Genomic DNA, 20,536 nt, shown 5'->3' with positions numbered 1-20,536 from the left:
TTGCCTTTGTAGAAATAGCCTAAAGGTAGTAATGACATTTCACGATTAGTTACCTGTTGTGCACTTAATCTCTGTAGGATTCTTTCTACCAATCTTGGAGATTTAAATGAGTACCACACAATCCCCCATTAGTGATTTCCGGCTCCTGCCTACCCATTTAACTCTCCTCACCATCTTTGTCTTCAAATGGGTGCCAATCATGCCAGGTTCCATACGAGATCCTGTCTAATTTAAGGATTTATTTCTTAGCGCCATCTATAATTCCTGGTTATAACAGAGTATATAGGAACATTAGCCTGGACTACTACATAGGGAGTTGCCGCCAGAGGTAGTTGTAAGATGTCGCTTTTATAACCGTGCTCCTTTGTATAAAATTTCAAATATAATCAGACAATTGCAGGATGACTTGGGATTAGTGTGTAACTCCACCAGGAGAGAGACCCTGATTGTATGGGGCGGTGCTTTTAATGCACATAAGTGCACACAATCCTCAGTCTGTGGCCTATATGAAGGGGGTGATGAGGCCCAAGTCCACATCACTCAACTATTACGGTAACATATTGAATGACACATTGCATAGGTGTGATTTATCATTTTCAAATGAAACTTGTGGTAGTAAATCGCAATTTAAACCCACATTTAATGGTAGATGCGCAAATACAACAGTTGATTTTATCCTAACATCTTATAACTTCTTTCATAGCGTATCTAATCAACAGACTCGTGATATTGTACTTAGTGATCATTATCCCCAAAGCATACATCTCGCCCTGCCCTCGGATAAAAAGCAGCATAGGGGATCCCCGGACCATCTCAGTAATATAGAATTGGGATCTAGAAATGGGTATTCTCTATGCTGGTCCCAGATCGAACCAGTAGGCTTTATGAAGCAGTTGTTCAGCAACTATGCTAAAGATTTTGGGATCTGCCTTGAGGATAACATACACCCACTAGAAGGTATTAGAGCTTTTACCACAATTACATGCAGGATTAAAAAGTCACTTAGTTCTAGTGTGAGAATGGCGGGATTCTGGGGGAAAAAAAGGTTGGTTTGACTTTGTACTAGGGCTCATAAAAATCTCAAGAAGGCCCTACATAAATAAAAAAAGAAGTAAGAGCGAGATTCACACACACAGACAGGAGTATAAGAAGGCCGTTAAAAATAGGAAAAAATCTATAAAAGAAGAGGCTTGGAATACCCTGTACGAAGCAAGCCTCAGAAACAATAACATTACATTTTGGAAGGTAGTAAATTCCCCGCTGCTGGGAGGAAAAATAATTTCCCAGCATGGAAATAGCTATCAAGGAAGAGGAATGGATTGCCCACTTCTCTGAAATATGTAGTTCTAAAAAGGCGTTCTCAGATGCAGATATTTATAAAGATGACTTGTTGACTAATATTCTACCGTTTAGTATAAAAGCGCTTATCGAGGCCATTAATGCAAGTAAGAGTGGGAAAGCCCCAGAACCAGATGGAGTCCCTGTAGACATATATATATATACAAGTCCGATTCTGCACTTTTAGACCCTTTATTGACACAGGTCCTGAGAGCATGTTGTTCCACAGGTTTTATTTCAACTTGGGCAGAGTCCATCATAGTACCAATATTCAAAAAGGGCGATTGCCATAACCCTGCTTGTTACACGCCAATTTCTCTTCTTGACTCTTGCGAAGATAGCTGGCTGGATTATTTTGAATAGATTACAGGAGTGGGCTGAAACTAATAATATTCTTTGGACTTGCAGTACAGCTTTCGCCCAGGGATAGCAACGGTGGAACAGGCTCGAAACTTAGATATCCTGGTTGGTAAATCTACTAAGATTAAGAAAGGTAATCTTTACATGGTCTTTTGTAGATCTGACGTCTGTGTGTGTGTTCCACAGCAAATTATGGTCTACCTTGACTCACCTGGGGGTAGATGAAACAACAATCCACTTTATAAGGGAGTTATAATCTGGAAGCAGAGCAAAGGTTAGGTTTGGGGTGCACAGGGAGTGTACTAGCTCATTTAATATAAATCAAGGGGTACGACAAGGCTGTGTATTAGCGCCATTCCTCTTCTCATTATATATAAACAAACTTGAGACAGTGCTAGTAAACGAATGCAAGGATTTACCTCAAATTGGCCATCGGCCGATACCAGATCTTTTGTACACCATTGCCATTCTTACAGCAGGAACCCCACTAGCTTTGCAGCGTCTTTTGGTAACTTTCGTTAACCATATGGAAGAACTAGGCCTTAGAGTTAATCGCGCTAAAAAACGTGTGATGAAATGTGGCACCAAGACTACCAAGAACTGACACATTATAATAAAGGGAGAGAAAATAGATGCTACAGCAACAGTCTCGTACCTGGGAATTCTGTTTGATCACAAAGGCGCTTGGTCACAATGTATTAGCACTAGGGAATTACAGTTCATTAAAACCAACATGGCTATAAAAAAATTCTCTAAACAAGTAGGGATGATCCCCCTCCCCAAAAGACATGCTGATAATTTACAGTGCTAAATACGTCCCTGTTGCCACGTATGAGGTGGGCCTATGGGGACATATAAAGTGCAATGCATTGCAGATAGCAGAAAATGATTTTTTTAAAGTCACTGTTAAAAGTTCCAAAATCGACCTCATCATTTGTGTGCCATTCAGAACTGGGGGTTACGCACATCGCAGATTTAATAAGGATACAACCAGTATTGTTATGGCATAAAGTTTGGTCTTCAGAACGTGCAAGTCTGAACTGAGCGATTTTAAAAGATTGTATAATTTTAAATTATCCATTGTGAATTCCGTGGTTGGAGTATATTAAGAACTTTCTTTCAGACTTGGGCAACCCAGACTACTATGCTACACCACATATAATGGGAACACTGAGTAGGAAAGATCTTCGAATGGGAGTGCCTTACCTACCTGGCTGATTTAAGGTGGGCCATTGAAGCTCAAAAACCTAGTGTTACGAGTAATCAACTGATGGAGATGGCTGATGGCATGGAACCTTATCTACAGTATGTTTTGAACCCCAGGCACCGTTTTGTTCTCATTCGCTTAAGACTTGAGACATTCCATTGCTGGTTAGTTTTCCTGTAATGAATGACTGGAGTGCTGTACTGGAAAACTGTCCCTGCGACTCAGTCTCGATACAAAGTACAATGCACAAAGTGCTGTTTTGTAAATTGTATATTAGACAGAGGAAAAAAAACATTAATACTGCTTTTAAAATCTTTGCAAATACGTACGTCTGTGTCCCCCGCCCTATCGGTATCTACAAACCCTTCTAACGTTTGCAATACTATTGCAAATTTCAGTTTATCTATGCTCAGTACTGAAATCTAGAAAGTGTTTTTAGATAATTGCGTAGGTGTTTTATTTACAAATTCTACTATGGCTCAAAGCTTTTTTTTAACAGTTTTGCACAATTTATAAGGGACTACGTTGTCTTCTTTTACCATTACTGATTGATGCATGCCACCCATGAATTTCACTCACAAATTCAGTTATGTCAACTTTCTAAATTGTTTATGTGCTTTTATGGTCGCTCAAAACCGAATAAAGTATTTTCTACTACTTCATTATATGTATTTGCCCTCTTCTTAGTTCCATTATTTTCAATGTAGTGCAGAGTTGCCAAATATAACTTAATACCCTTTGGTTTTCTGTGGGTTTTAAAAAGCATGCTCTTTTTTTCTCTCCAGATTATAACACAACAAACCAAATGTAGTAACGAGCCAGGATATAGAAAAAGTAATCCAAGAATGGATGTGAAAATGCTTGGGCCTCATGATTTAAAGAGGGAGAGGGAAAAAATACAGGCAAGTGAGCCAGAGAAAGAAATTTCAGTCAAATCAGAAAAGTCAAAGAAAAATGAGGAGAACAGTTGTGAGAAAATAGTAACAGCTGAATTGAAACATCATACTGGCAAGACTGAAAAATTAATGGAGAAGGCAATTATTAATGGTAAGCAAAAAAGAATAGAAAATTATAAGGACAGTAATCCTAAAGAAAAACAGGAAATGGTAAAAAATTGCAGAAAAAGCATGGAGACTGGGGTCAACAAAAGAGGCGGAATTACAGCATTCAGTGATAAAGGACCAAAAAAGAGGACACCTGTGGATAAGAGGAAAATAGTAATTGAGTATGATGATTTATTTAAGCCAGATGTATTGATAACACCTGATAAAGTAGGCAAAATACTAAAGACCAACAATGAAAATAAAAAGGAGTCCAAAGACTGGGAAAAGGAGTCAGCGGAGTTCCGAAATAAAATAAATACAGAGGGAAAAACAAAAAAGGAAATGAAAATGAAACAAAATAAAGAAAGATTGGAAGTAAAAGTGAGAGAGGGCAATCAACAAATAAATGGCAAAAATGAAAGAAAAGACCTGGATGAGAAACCTATTATTACTCAAGAAAAAACAGAACAGCTAATCAAAGGGGATATAGAGAACATGGACTTGGAGGTAGAGAGCATGAGGAAAAGGGATGTTGTGGAGAAGCAAATAGATGAAGAACGGATAGACCAGAAGGTAGAAGATGAGGAATCTAAAGCACTCCAGGTTAGTGAAGAAGAGGAGAATGGAAAATATACTTGTACAAGTACAATAGACTATCAAGATATGCCTGGAGACAATTGCAGGACAGGTGAGAAGTCAGAAAACAAGGCATTTGGGGAAGAAGGGAATCAAAATGAAAAAGGAGTAAGTGAAGAAAATCCATTTTGTGAAGAAACCTTCAACTGTTACAACCCAGAAAGAGAGAAAAATGATCCAGCAACTAATGAAATTGAAAGTGAACAGGTGCTCCTGCAAAAAGCAGCCCTTGAACAAAATTCTAAGGAAAACAAAGACCATAAAGAGAGAGGAGAAAAAGAGTCAAAGAAAGACAAGAGAGAACGCCACGATCAAGGTCAGGAAAGAGCCAAAAATATTAGGATGACTGATAACAGTAACGCTCTGAAGGAGGAGCAGAAAAAAAGACATAAAAGAGAGGAGTATGGAAAGGAAGTTCATGAGAAAGAAGTTAGTAGTAAAAACAAAGATAAAGAGTCAAAAGAGAAAAGGTCAAAAGACCTTGGTGATAAAGACACAAATAACTGTAATCTTGAAGAAGGAAATCATAACCTTTGGGAAGATCAGGAGAATACAGGGAAATGGTTTGGAGCAAGGAATGAATATAAAGGCCAAATTGAGGATAAGAACGTGGAAGAACAAAAAGAGTGCAACAGAAAAGATGAAAAAAAGGGTAATGAATGTGGTGTGACTGAAATGGAAGAGAGAAGTTCGAAATTAAATCAAGAAAGATGCAGCCTAGATGACGAGGAAAACAATGAAATTAAAGATGAATATGGAACAGAAAGTTTGCCTAATCAGGAGGAAAGTATTGAGAAAAGTCTGGAATTTAAACCAGAAGTCATTAGACCAAAGGAAGAGAATATGGAAAAAGAAAATAATGCAAGTGAGAATATAGATATAAAATCCAAAGATGGGGAAAAAGGGGAAAATAGGAGTGAGGAAGAAACAAATAAAGACGAAAGCAAGTTAAAAGGGAAAGAGAAAAAGAAGAAGAAGAAAAACAAAGAGAAGGAAAAGACAAATAAAATTTCAAAAGAAACTAAATCCAAGACTCATCAAAAGTTAAAAGTAAAATTGTCATATGAAATGGATAAGAAGAGAAAGAAAAAGCGAGATGGAGATGATCCAGAAAAACAAAAAAAGAACAATGAAATGGATGTTAATCACGAGGGGAAGAAGAAAAGCGAAAAGGAGAGTGAGAACATTTCTCACAAAAGAAAGATCAAAGAGGATGGGGAAGTTAAAGCCAAAAAACCTAAGACTGAGGAAAGTTCAAAAGTGAAGAAAGCTCAAGAAGATCAGAAATGGAAATGGTGAGTTCCATAATTTGTCTTTAGTGCATATAATTTATTTTTTTTTTTTTAAAGGAAGAATGTAAAGTTTATGTAAACAGCGCCTTTCTAAACTGTTAAACCACAGGGTAGGATTCACCCAAAAAGTCAAAATAAAATTGTCAATCACCCAAAGAAGGTATTAGATTTTTTTGGACTTATCAAAGTACTCCACACGTATTCACTTATGTAAGCCGTGAACCATGCATAGTCATACATTTATACGTGTAATTGTAGAGAAAACATTCAGTTGTACCTTTGTTCCACCAGCTGAAAAACAAATTCTCATAGGATAACTGCTTCCCCTGCACCATCACTAGTATTGGGAGTGCCCCTTCTAGTTCTCTCACTTGACAGCAATTTATTCTTAACCTCAGCAGGAATAAATCTCTATGTTCAGGTTGGAAATATCTGGAAATGTTTGTGAATACGTGTGCATTGTAGGTGTCTTCCAGCTGTCATTGTATTCACATCCAGGAATTTCCACTCCCCTCCACTGAAGCATTCTTGTTTTGTGAATTATAAAAGTGAATTTGTTTTCTTAAATTGTGATATTTGTGTACCTAACTATGGTACACAAATGGCTTTGTGGATACAGCTCATTGTCTTGTCTTAAATTTCTCATATTCAGCCAGATAAGCTCTTCCATGTAAATATTTCTGTTTGGATCACATGGTTTAAACAAGTCTGTTATCAGAGTTTACATTTGACTTTTTGGAACGGTTTCCCTGGGGATGAATAGTTTGCATTACCTATCCGAGATCACTTATTGTTAGAAATAGGGTTTTTGGTTGAGTAGGGTATGCACCTAGCCGGGCAGAACCCAACACTGTAGTCAGGGCGAGTAAGTTAGGCACCAAAGATAACCTGTGCTCACCCCATAATAGCTTGGCACAGGGCAGTCAGGCTTATCTCCAGAGGCAATGTGTAAAGCGTTTCTGCAACGCACACCAGTTACACAATAAATACACCACTAAAGAGACATCGCACAGAAATATGTAAAAAAGAAACTATATTGTCCATTTAACAAACCCCAATGACATGAATCATAAATATTGCTCTTCAGAAACAATCACTGCCATGAAACTCAGTAGGATGACAATTCAAAGACCAAACCCTGTGATTGAGAAAGGCTGGTGTCTTGAGCACCTCTATACAACAAATGATTCACCGCATGGCATCGTAATAACACAAATTATAGTTATTATGCAGATTATACAAGTACTGAAATGGTATTAGTTAGTCTTACTAGGCTGAGGAGGGCAAGAATCAGAACGACTTACATCATAACATCAGTGCTTCTAATGTCAGATTAGAGGTAGAGCTCATAAAATCGCCAGGTATCACCCTAAATGTATGGATTTCTGGATAACATTATGAACACCTAGGGTGCAGCACTCCTATCAAGCTGTGTATGGTCAACTGGTATCCAAGGGCAGCGCGCAAACATACCTGTGCATCATTGTGAGGTGAAAAGTACTTAGCAAATTCCTTAAAGGTACATGCGGTCAAGAAAAGGTGGAGGGTAGGCACCAACTGTAGAGATTGTGATGGCGTCCTTGCTGGATCACCTCCGTGCAGAGAATGGAAAGGCAGCTACCCAAGACCACAGTGCAGCCTCCTGGGTGAATATAGAGCTGCCCTTGAAAAAGCATGGGGCACAATACCTCATGCAAGTGAGATGAGCTGCTGGTATAGGACTCTGGATGTTGCAGTATTCCTTGGCAACCATTGCTTCTCTCAAGGGATGCCAGCTACACAGCTGGGCAGGGGACTACTCTTCTGCCTTGGCCCCAGTGGAAGCAAGGCTGGGGCATATTCGTCGGGCCGTAGCCCTGCCCGTCACACGATGACTGTTGCATTCTGGGCTCAGCTGGGGGTGAGCCCTACTCTCTGCACTCCTCGTGGTGGAGGAGGTCTAACTAAGGGATGCTAGTCTCCAGCGATGGTGGTGTGTGTGGGGAAAGGTTGTCGTGGGATGGCGCCTCTCCCTCAGGACCTGCATGTAGTGTTCCACTCGCAACAGGGTGAAGGAGGAATCACTAACACAGGTTTAACCGTGGTGCTGTGTAACACACGCTGCTTACAGGGAAGTTTAAAGGCGCATCACCACAGGCTGAACTACCAATGAATGGAGCTTTCTGCATGGCCTGATGGACAGCAGAGCGTTTTTCTCGGGCTATGCAAAGAATGAATTAAAGTCATGAAGTACTTACCCTGCGCTTATGGCACAGATAAGGCAACAAATATAAAGTGCTTATCGTGGGCTAATTGTGGAGTGAGAGTAGACCAAAATGCAGCGCTCACCATATGCTGGTTGTCAGCAACTCAAGAGCCCCAACATTGTAACAATGTAAAAAGCTCCTCATGCACTGGTTGTGGGGACTGCAAGAGCCAGTCTTGGGGTCTCATGGCCAATTCAGGGGCAGCCTAGTCCCAGGAGAACACTTAGGGGGCACCAAGGGGCAGGCAGGCCAGCACATCAGGGCAGACAATGGCAGTTCTTTCCAGCAGTGCCTGGGTACCCAGAGTCAGGGAGCAGCTGGCAGCAGGGCAACAAGTAGAAAAGAAATCCACGGAGTCCTTTATGCCACCCACCACGTAGCAGGGGAATAACAGGAGAACATTCCAGATGACTCCTTTTGTGAAGTTCAGCAGTCCATCTTACAGAGGTTCAGTCTCCGTTCCAAAAGTGCTCTTCCCATCCTGGGGACAGAACCCATGTACTTATACTCCAAAATGTATTTGTTCAAGGGGTGATTTCAAAACAACCCTTTTAAGTGTAACACGACCCCATTCAAACCACCCCTGACTCCAGTTATAAGTAGGGGGTGAATCAGTCCTTTGTGTGAGGACAGGACACTGCCTATTGTCATGTAAGGTGTGAACAATTTCTCCCAGCCCAGGAAGACTATCAGTATGAAAACGGATGCAGATGCCTCTCCTGTCACACCCAGCCTCTCCTCTGTTGTGGCTGCCTGGAAAGTATGCACAAAGTGTAGCTGTCAGTCTGCCCTAGATGTGGATTGAAGTCAGGCTGCAAAATACTATAGTTATAAGCAGAGAAATGCCTGCTTTCTAAAAGTGGCATTTCTAAATTAGTAATGCAAAATCCAACACCACCAGAAAGCAGTTTTGTCACTACTATTCCAAACATACCAATGCTACTCCTTTCAGATCAGAAATTACTTCTTAAAAACATATAAGGAAATTCCCAATGCTAAGTTATGAGAGAAGCAGCTTCCACAGTAAGGAAAAATGAAATACTGTCATTACTAAAACATGCAAAACGTTAAAGTACATGTCCTACGTTTTACATACACAGCACTCTGCCCATAGGGTTATCTATGGTCTACCTAATGGATGAGTTAGGTGTACTAAAAGGGGAGTTTAGGCCTTGGCAAGTAGTTTGAAATGCCAAGTCACTATGGCAGTAAGCTGCGCACACAAACACTGCAGTGGCAGGTCAGAGGTTTGAAAGGCTACTTCTGTGGGTGGTCCAATAAGCACTGCAGGCCCACAAGTTGTATTTAATTTACAGGCCCTGGGTATGCTTTAATAGGACTTATAGGTACACTACATGTGCCAGTGTAAGCCAGACATACCACGTTTCAGGGGAGATTTTGATTTTATTAAAATGTTTATAATATACTTACTACTAGGGGCTTTAAGCAAGCCCTTTTCATTCACTGGTCTGTTAATGTCATTCAGATTCTACTGCATGCAGGATGGTGTAGTAGGTCAGCCCATTCCAGCCACTAACTATTCCTAGGAGCTAGGGCTTGGGAACATTGGGTACCGGGTCACTGGGGCACCGATGAATACCCCAACATGGACTTGAGTAGGAATTGGCCAGTGGACTGGACACCTCCTCACATACTGGTATGGTCTCTCCTACTGTGGCTACGGAGAGCTTTTGCTATGGTGCTGAGAAGGGAAGCTGAGGTACTGGACCTTAGCCTATCCTCAGTGGCAGTCACAACTAACATCTTGACTTGACTGAGGTGCTTTACCCAGGAGTGACTCCCACGGAACTGTTTCTCTCATTTAAAGAAGTCCTGCTTGGGACTTGGTACAAACCCAACACAAGGGCTCCTGTACACAGGACAATTGCCTGCTGCCATTGTCCCACCACAGGGGGTCCCAATTTCCTCATGTAATATACCACCCAGGAGAGTTTGATGGTCCAAACCTCCTTCAAGTGTAAACCCTGGCACATTCTTTACCACTCCACCGGACAGGGAAACCTAAATGCTGGATACCTTAGGTAAGAAAATGTTTTCTTCCACCAGCCTAGCACTGTGGTCCAGAAGCACTGTGTGCCCTTTGGGCTGTTACTCCCATGCACAGTGGGATTCGATGGTGCTGGCCATGGTCTGGAGGAGGCCGGGGCCATACTCTCCCAAGAGACGTGAGACAGGAGGGATGCAGCCAAGTTCAGGATCTGATGTGGGCTAAGCACAACAGACTCGCTAGGCAAAGTGGTTTCTTAGTTCATTGCCTTACGGCAGCACGCCTGGCTGAGAACGACTGGCTTTTCAGAAATTCTACAAGCCTCGCTTAAGGACATGCCTTTGATGCCTCCCGTCTCTTCAGAGACAAGGCGGACTCAGTGCTGGATCGCTTTTAGGGTAGCAGAGCTACAGCCAGGTCATTGGGCCTTTCCGTGACTCCTGACAGCCCCAGTATGTCTTTTGTTCCTTTTGTGACTATGGAAGGGGCTTCCAGCTGCTTCCTTGCCAACACAGCATGCATGCTCCCCAGCCTCTGCTTGCCTGAGAATGCGGTACTCCTAGACCTCGTGAGTTGGGCCAGTTCACCACCCACCTGGTAGCCGCAACCTCCATTCCTCTTTAGTTCGCACTCCAACCATCATGGGCAACCAGTGGGAGGCAGGGTACACCACTTCTTGACCAACTGGAGGTTGATAACAAAAGACCGCTAGGTTCGTCAGATTTCAGGGGGGCTACTCTCTCCACTTCGTGACTCCCTTTCCACCCATGCCCCCACTTGCAACAGGGTGATGGAGGATCATCTCTCCTAACTCTGCCAGGAAGTGGCTGCAGTCTTGGCCAAGAGAGCAATACAGAGGGTTTTGACGCCAGAATTAGGTGGTGATTGCTATTCCTGCTACTTTTGGGTGCCCAAAAAGGATGAAAACCTTTGTCCTATGCTAGACCTGCGTCCTCTAAACTTCTCCTCAAAAAGGGGAAATTCAGAATGCACATGCACTCAAGTCCTGTCTGCTCTAGGCCCGGGAGACTGGATGGTGGCGTTAGACTTGCAGGATGCGTATTTCCGCATCCCTGTCTGTCCTGCCTTCAGAGCCTACCTGCAGATAACTCCTGGTTAGCTACGAGCCCCTTCTGTTCACCATGCTCCCTTTTGGCCTTACCAGCGCTCTTACAGTGCTCACCAATTAGATAGCAGTGGTTGCAGTTAATCAACAAAGATCAGGGCTACTACTCTTTCCCTGTATCGATGACTGGCTATTGAAGGTGGGCTCGCCCAAGTGGCTTTCCACTTGCAGACTATGACGGACCTCTTCAACTCGCAGTCGCACCTGACTCCCTCTTAAATGCTCCCTTTCATTGTAGCTGTTCTGAACACAGTGTGTTTTTAGGTTATCCTCCGGAGCGGCAAGTCGAGGGTATGTTACTGATATTTCAGTCTCTATCTTTGGTTTCGGTGACACTTACTCTGAAGCTACCGGGCCTCATGGCCTCCTGCACCCTGCATGTGACACATGCCTGCCGGATTGAGACTAGTAGGTTTGCATGTGAAGTTCTGGTTCTGAACATCTGCCAGGCAGCAACGTGGGCTTCTCTGCAGACATTCACCAAGCACTGCTGTCTGGTCAGTCAGGTCCATTGGGATGAGCACTTTGCCCGTTCGGTCCTCAGGACTTTTTAGTATGAATTTATTTTCTGCAGACCCAACTCTGGGGAAGTATTTGTTGGGTATCCTCCGGTAAGGTTTCTGCAGCTGTAAGTCTATCAGAAGAACTAGTTACTTAGCTTCAGTAACGCCTGTTCTGATGGATACATCTACCTGTGGATTCCTCACCTTTTGAAATCTCCCAATGGGCCAGCAGTCAACAGAAATCTTTTCTTTCTCGCTCTCCATGTCGACGAGGAGGTCACAATATTACGGCTCTGCACGCGACTCCGTCTGACGTCATCTGAACCATAAGAAGTCCTTGCCGCGTGCTGACGTCAGTTCCCTTTTTTCTACACCATCAACTAACTGCTTTTTCTACCTCTCCCATTTGTTACACTGTTTTGAGGTAGCTTCTTTGTTGAAGTTTTCGTTGTGTTACAATGTCACAGACAAAGAATTCTGGTTTTAAGCCGTGTATAGTGTGGAGGCCATATGTCGGTCACTGACCCACACCAAGTTTGCTTTTGGTGTCTCAGATCTGACTACAACGTTGGGAGATGTTCTGCGTGCCAGAGAATAAACCTGAAGGCTCTGAAGCAAAGAGAAGCTAAGCTGTTCTGGTCAAAAGCTTAAAAAAAAAAAAAAAAAAAGAGAAGTGTGGTCGCCGAAGATCGAGACAGTGAGAGGAGAAGTCGTCGCACTGGTCATCGAAGTCGCTTCATCGTCATGACTCACGACGTTGTTCCTCTCGAGATGATAGTCCATCTCTGACTTCTAAATCTCAACGCAGATTGACCTGGGAGATGAGTCCCACCTTATCTCCTCCTCAGCCGAAGTCTCCTGATGTTTTGCTAGTGCCAACTTTGCTGGAAATTTCGGCATCGCCAACTAGTCCTGGCCGATTCTCTCCTGTTACTCCAATGGATCAGGAGAACGAAAATCAGGAGTCAAGCCTGGCTTAGCCTCAGCAGGAGTATCTGGGTTTTCCAACTCTCGGAATGGACCCGTCCGCCTTATTAAATGCTACGTTTAGCATTTTCAAAAGAGCTATGGCACTTGCTGGTGCGCCAATGGGCCCCATGGAACCTTTGGCCTTTAATCTTGGAGTACTCCCGGTGCCATACAAACAGGCTCCTTTCTTGCCTTTCATGCCAACGGCTCCAACGTCATCGGAGATGACAGCGCCGCTAGTGCCTGGTAAATCTCACCTGGCATTGAGTCACTCTACTGAGGGTGACATCCCTGGCTCTGGCTTCACCGGCACCGCGAAAGACATCTTCAATGTCTGCACATGCTTTATCGACGCCAAGACTGGAATCGACTGAGATCTAGAAGAGAAGCCTTGAGGCTTTTAGAACAACAACAATATTATGAGGAGCAACAAGATCTTAAGGAAGGAGAATTTCCTTTACCTTCTCATGGTTTTGAAGGTATTGAGGAGGCTAGTGGATTGGATACATCTCCGGAGTGAGAATTAACGCCTGGCGTATTCCTCCTCCCGAAGTTGCTGGTTACCATGGGGTGATAAGGACGGCATCTGAATTTTTAGAACTGCCGTTATCCACTTAGGAACTAAAAACAAACATTGTGACCGAAGTTTTTAGCACCTCTTCTGCTAGCTCTGAGCCTTTGACTGAGCTGGTCTTGGATCTGTGTCGCAAACCTGTCACTACTTCAGCTGTGCCCAGGGTGATTGCCAGAGGATATAGAGCTGCACCAGGTGATCCGCAATTTGTTGCTCAGCATCCTTAACCTGAGAGTTTGGTGGTCCAGGCTTCTTGCTCTTCAAAAGCAGTTCCTGGTACCTTCCCTACAGTTCTGGCGGATAGGGAATCGAAATGCAGGGAACAGTTTGCAAAGAAGATCTTCTTGTGTATTTAAGCGTTTAAGTCAGTTAATGCTACATGTGTGTTGGGCAGGTATATCCATGCACTAATGGAATCGGCGAGAGAGGTTGATCCCAAACTGCTGCAGGATGTGCAGGACCATCTTCAAGAATTTCTGCAGGATATTCCAGCAGTGGATAGGCAGGTTATTCAATCTGGCCTAGATACAGCCGCCTGTTGCCAGAGCCACAGGAACATCAGTGACCAATAGGAGGCATGCATGCGTTAGAGGGCGGTTCAGTGTTTTCCCTGGACTTACTCTCCACCATGATGGACCTCCCATTTGATGGGTCCAAATTACTTGGTGAGAGCTAATTCTGGACTTGGAATGTTCAAGGACAGCAAAGCCACTGCTAAATCTTTAGGTCTGCCATCACTTTCCTCGACCTATAGACCTTTCTGTAGGTTTAGGGATTTGGCCATAGCTCCTTCTTCTGTGGGAGGCAGCAGTTCGAGTCGTCAACCTGCCAACCACCTCTACAGGTCCTATAGAGGTCGTGGAAGACTAAGATCCCGTGGTGCCACCCAGCAGCCTTCCTCCTTCTCCTCCTCTTCATCCTCCACTGGGAACCTGTCAAGGAAGCAGCTCTAGTTCTCTCCCCTTTCAGCAACATGTGTTGCCCGTAGGGGGAAGATTGATAAATTTTCTCCAAGAGTGGAATTTGATAATGTCAGACTCGTGGGTGCTGAGCATTGTAGGAAATTGATGATTCCTTTTGTGAGTTTCCCCCACCCTTCCCTCCCTAACAATCTTTCTGCTCACAAGAACACCTACTATTGCTTCAACAGGTGGTACAAAATCTGTTGTTAAAGGGTGCAATGGAGTTAGTTCCAGAGTAGGAAAGGGGTCAGGGATGTTATTCAAGATATTTATTGATTCCCATTCTGAAGTCTCACAGGAAGTATCTCCGTTTCCTGGTCGGGTTGCAGCACTACCAGTTTGCCGTCTTGCTTTTTGGACTTACTCCTGCACCTCGAGTCTTCACAAAGGTGATGGCAGTGGTTGCAGCACATCTCAGAAGGAATGAAATTTCAGTATTCTCTTACCTCGACGGTTGGCTGATCAAAGCCAAGTCCCCAGAGTTAGTGTTGCACCATCTACAGATGACAACCCAGTTGTTATTCAACCTGGGCTTTTCGTTGAACGTGCCCAAATCTCACCTGGAGCCCTCTCAGCGACTCCTGTTCATAGGGGCAGTACTGGACACAACATTTTTTTTAAATTATTATTATTTTTTATTTATTGAGCATTTTACAGTATAAAAAATACAACAAACAAGCTTGCCAGTTATCATCATATTGTGTTACATATGGTATGCTATTAGGTGTCGAATAAATAGAACGTGTTACAATAGTCAACATGTCCGTATTAATAGAGATTACAAGCCTCTAGCCTGGACTCAATGGATCGGAGGGCCACAGTATTTTGCTTTAGCATGTAGATAGGGCGGTAGCGAAAGAAAACCGGGTTAGTAACCAAACACACTCTAGCGATATGGACACCACCCACATGATGTGAAAGGGGAGAAGTACAATATGACACCCACCGCCCCCCCCTCCCAGGGGTCATTCACTCGGAGCATCACTCCCCAACCTACTGCTCCGGTGTTCCCGAGCCCAGCTCACAAACGGGTCCCAGATGTCACGGGGCCTAGATGCAGCTGGCATTAACTCCCAGAATGTAGTTAACTGCGTGTGTCCGTAAGTCACATCAGCCAGCCAATCTCTCACCATAGGTACCCTCTGCCTACCCCAGTGGATTGCCACCCGTCGCTTAGCAAACAGTAGTAGTAGTGCATGCAGCCTGCGCATTGTTGGCGGAGTGTCCCTGACATATCCCAGAAGCCCAAGCAGAGGGGAGGGGACATCCGAGCGGCCCACTATCTGATTCACTGACACAAAGATCTGGGACCAATAACCCTTTAACCTTGGACAGGACCATGCTATATGTAAAAAAGGGGCCGAGACAGACCCACATCGCCAACATTCATCTTTCTCCCTAAGCCCCATCTTTCTCAGGTTGATGGGGGTTCTATAGAACCTATGCAAGAATTTAAAATGTATTAAACGCAGCTTGTAATTTGGCGAAAGCTCAGTAAGCTGCCCACAACAGAACTCCCACTGTTCCTCAGTAATCTCAGGCTGGAGCTCCTCATTCCAGCACAGCATAGATTTAGGCGTCGCTTCCGGTGCCATGCTTTGCATATGGCGATAAATACGGGTTACCAGTTTTCGGGGGGAAGGGGAGCTCACCACCGCCTCCAAAGGTGTAAATACGGGTGGTGCGTCAGGGAAACTTTCAAATAGCGACCGGCACGCCGCACGTAGCCTGTGGTATAGAAATAGTTCAGAAAAAGGCGCTGTGCCTCCCTCTTCTGACGTCGGGGGAGGTATAAACTTACAATTGGGAAAAATGTCAGCAAATGTGTGGAGGTGCATTTTGTCAATCAGATGACTAGCTATCCCATCAGCCACACAAGGCAGCAACGGGTTATGCAATAGCGGGAGCGATGGAGCATACAACAGTGGTACCCCGGCCCTCTTGCGCAATTCCTCCCATACCCACTGCAGCATCCTAGCCGTGTCTACGTCTGCTTTGGGGCGCCCTGCCTTAGCGCATATCGCCACTCCAATGGGAAGGGGCGCCACCACATCGCGCTCCACCGCCACGTGAGGCTGAAAAAGGATCAGGTGGGACCAAAAATGCAAGAATTGAGCCGGAGCACAGAGGGCGTACAGTTTTATATCTGGGGCACCTAAACCTCCCCCTCGCAATGGCATTGTTAGCGTGTCCCACGCCACTCTGGCCTGTCCACCTGCCCACACCAACTCCACCAGGCGTGACCGCAAAGTGGCAAAGAAGTGTGCCGTAAGTGGTATAGGTATGTTGACGAATAGGTAAAGGAATTTGGGTAGCACTATCATTTTTGTTAGTGCAATCCGTCCAGTCAATGACAGAGGCAGGGAAGCCCATAATTTCACTTTCTCGCTCAGCCATAACATTGCTCTACCAAAGTTAAGGCCCCAAATCTCCTGAAGGTCCCGGCTAATCCAAATCCCCAGATACTTGACCCTACCTGCCTCCCAACGCAAAGGATATTCAGAGCGCACCTCCGTGGTGGCGTTCGTGAGAGGAAAGATAACTGATTTGGACCAGTTGATGGAAATACCTGCGAAGCCCTCAAAGCGGACAAATTCCCGCAAGATGGGATCCAAGTTGTCCGAAGGATTGGTAAGGTAAAGGGTCACATCATCAGCATATAGTGACACCAGAAGGTTTCTAGAGCTGAATCCTATACCTCTTGCAGAATGATGTTGTCTAATCCTCGCTGCCAGCGGCTCCATAGCTATAACAAATAGCAGCGGGGTCAAAGGGCAACCCTGTCTAGTACCATGCAAGATGGGGAAAGGCTCAGACACCAGACTTTTCACCCGCACTCTGGCTGTAGGCACTGTATAGAGCAGGCGGATTGTCCTAATCAGCAACACACTGAACCCCATCCTCTCTAAAACACAGAATAAATATGGCCATTCAATTGTATCGAAGGCCTTAGTGGCATCCAAAAACACCACGGACGCTCTAATCTCGGGGTGTAGGTGATGTAATGTAGCGAAGATCGTTCGTAGGTTATGGGAGGTCGCTCTACCTGGTATAAAACCGGATTGGTCAGGGAGTGCGATCATCGGCAGCATTGGTTGCACCCGGTTCGCAATCAATTTGGCCAAAATTTTCACATCTACATTAATCAGAGATAATGGTCGGTATGAGTTTAGATTGTCAGCCGGTTTATCTGGCTTCAGCAGCGTGATAATCAGTGCTTCACGCATAGTGGCAGGTAACACCCCTCTTTCCAGGGCCTCTTCATACACCGCCAGCAACCTGGGCGACAGCTCATCTGCGTATGCCTTATAGAAGGCTGTTGTCAGACCGTCAGGTCCTGGTGCCTTGTCAGGTAGTAGGCTCCTGATGACTTGTGCCACATCTCCGGCATCTATCGGGAGGTCCATATATTCTCTGTGGTTATTATTGAGCCATGCCAATGCAATGGAGTCCAGATAGGGCTCCAACCCCACTGGACATGTATCATGAGTGTTGGTATATAACCGAGAATAAAACTTGGAGAATGCTCCTACAATGTTCTCCCTGTCGTGGAGCAGTTCGCCATCCGCTGTGCGTAGTTAATGGATATAAGTCGCGGGACGAGGCGGTCTAATCATATTTGCCAGGACCCTACCCGGTCTCCCTCCTTCTCCGTAACGCCTCGCCTCCGCATATTTCCCTAGAAACTTGACCTCCCGTAGCGCCACCTCCTCATATTCCAATAATTTGGTTTTCAACAGCCCCGCCACCTCTGATTCTCCAGCCTCCAAGAAAGTGCGCTCAAGACGTTTTATTTCAGTTTCCAACCCCACCAGCGTGCCCCTTATCGCCCTTAATACACCTGCCTGTCGGGCTATACACTGGCCTCTAATGACGACCTTGAAGGCCTCCCACAGAGTCGCCTCTGTGTCCACTGATCCCTCATTGTACTCAAAATAGTCAGTGATATCAGTCCGTATCTCCTCTCTGAATGCAGTATCAAGTAATGCCTGGGGTGGAAGCCGCCACGAGAAAGCCGGGGATGGGCCCCCGGGAAGCAGCAACTTCAGCATACAGGGTGCATGGTCTGACAGCATGCGGGGCATATGCTCCGCCTGCACCATCCACAAAGCCACATCTCGCGACACTAGCCAGAAGTCAAGACGGGACCACGTGCCGCTATAGGCTGACATACAAGTGCCCTCCCTCAGGTCCTCATGCCTACCACGCCACACATCAACCAGCGCACAATCTAACATTATATCCCGCAGCGCAGAGCCCGCCAACGGATTTAAAGTGCGAGCCACTCCCTTCCTATCCACTCTGTCATCAAGTACTGCATTAAAATCGCCTCCCCATATAATTGTATCGCACCCAGTGGCTTTCACTTGTCCCCACAACTTATGAAAGAAACCTGGAGAGTCCGCGTTAGGCACATATAACACCCTGAACCCAAACATATCGCCCCTCTGGGTCACACTGAACAACGCCCTCACGCCAGTCCAGCCTACGGCGTATCAGTATTGCCACCCCCCGAGCATAGTTGGAGTAGATAGCCGAGTAAACTTGCCCTCATCTGGTGTGGCGCAGTCTTTGGGCAGGGGCGGTGTTCAGATGAGTTTCCTGCAATAGGCAGACATCCACACCATGTCGTACCAAATAGGCATGTACCAACCTAGCCTTCCTGTGGTCGTTGAGCCCCCTAACATTCCAGGTGAGACAGTTCAAGGTTTTATCTACTCTTGACATTTCTCATCCACATCATGTAAAGTGCAGGAGGACATGTAGACAGTGACCCTACCTTACACTCAAGACACCACACAAATAGCATACGATAGATATTTGCAATAAACAACAAAGTAACAACCCCATTAAGCCGCCCCCCACCCACTCCAACCCCCCAACCGGGTCGTAGATTAACCATCCCCATACTATCCCCCAAAAGACATTGTACTAAACAAGGGAACATTCCCGAGAGGGTGTGGCGATGCCAGCTACTTCCCCGTATGTAACGGGGTGGCCGGAAGAACTGCAGGGGAACCGAGCCGCACAGAACCTTATAATTTAGATCTATCTAAAATAGCAGATGACAGAGATTGAATCACAGGCTACACATATGCATCACCCCCTCAAGCAAATAGAGGACACATTTAAGTAAGTCATTCCCAAAGGATATAGTAGATTGGGCCCGCGTTTACTCATTGTCACTGAGCCTGCTATCCCTTTTCTACGCAGCCTCTCTTGATCTTTGTGCGGATTTGCGTCCCACATGTTTGGCAAACTTCATCGCTTCCTTGGCATCCGTGAATATGTGGGTAGACCCCTCAAAGGGCACCTTTAATTTGGCCGGGTAGAGAAGGGAATAAGGGACCTGCGCCTGTAGTAGAAGTCGCTTAGCAGGCAGAAACCCCCGGCGGGCAGCCTGCACAGCCGGGGTGAAGTCGGGGTAAAAGGAGATGCTGTTGCCCCTGTGCGTGATGGAACCTCTCTGCCTTGCCAGTTTAAGGATCAAATCACGGTCTTGGTAGTTCAGGATTCTCGCAATTATAGGCCTGGGCGGCGCTCCAACAGGGGGTCTCTGGCCCAATGACCTATGTGCCCTCTCCACAGCAAACATCGCCGAGAGGTCAGGGTCAAATAATTTGTGTAGGAGTTCAGTAATGTATGTTTCCATCTTATTTATGGCAGTGGTCTCCGGGATCCCCGTGATACGTAGATTGTTACGCCGGGACCGCGCTTCCAAGTCTTCATTTTTGGCCTGTATTATTCCCAGCAGTTTGTCCATGTGTAGGAGCTGGTCCCTCGTTTCCACTTGAAATTCGTGACACTCAGGGGGTTATTCTAACTTTGGAGGAGGTGTTAATCCGTCCCAAAAGTGACGGAAAAGTGACGGATTTACCACCAGCCGTATTACGAGTCCATTATATCCTATGGAACTCGTAATACGGCTGGTGGTATATCCGTCACTTTTGGGACGGATTAACACTCCTCCAAAGTTAGAATAACCCCCTCAGTCTGGCGAGCCTCAAGCGTGTCCAACCTCGTCTCGTGAGTGGTCACCTGTGTTTTCACAGAGTCTAATTGATTGGTAAGATTGTCCAGTTTAGTGTCTATATTACTGAGACTGGAACGCATCTCCAGCATCAATGTGCGCAAATCTTCACCCTGATCATCAGCGATTAAGTCGGGCCCCCCCGCCGCCTGGGGCCCCTGCTCCGGCTCTCCATGACGTGTAGAGCGCTTATTATCAAAGTTCAGCTTAGGCTGCTTAGCATCATGTTTCCCCATGGCAG

General features: G+C 45.2%; 1 protein-coding gene across 1 annotated transcript in view; it reads left to right on the top strand.

Annotated features, from left to right (window-relative positions):
* Positions 1–20,536, top strand: part of TOP1MT (DNA topoisomerase I mitochondrial) — a 711,804-nt gene that overhangs the window by 251,589 nt on the left and 439,679 nt on the right. Inside the window, exon 4 of the mRNA XM_069220874.1 lies at positions 3,691–5,879. Within this exon, the coding sequence (XP_069076975.1) occupies positions 3,691–5,879 (2,189 nt within the window). The remainder of the gene's footprint in view (positions 1–3,690; positions 5,880–20,536) is intronic.

Source organism: Pleurodeles waltl, chromosome 2_2 (genome assembly GCF_031143425.1).
Source record: "Pleurodeles waltl isolate 20211129_DDA chromosome 2_2, aPleWal1.hap1.20221129, whole genome shotgun sequence".
NCBI classification, from domain to species: domain Eukaryota; kingdom Metazoa; phylum Chordata; class Amphibia; order Caudata; family Salamandridae; genus Pleurodeles; species Pleurodeles waltl.
The sequence above is the reverse complement of the archived record's forward strand: the minus strand, read 5'-3'. Positions and strand labels throughout refer to the sequence as shown.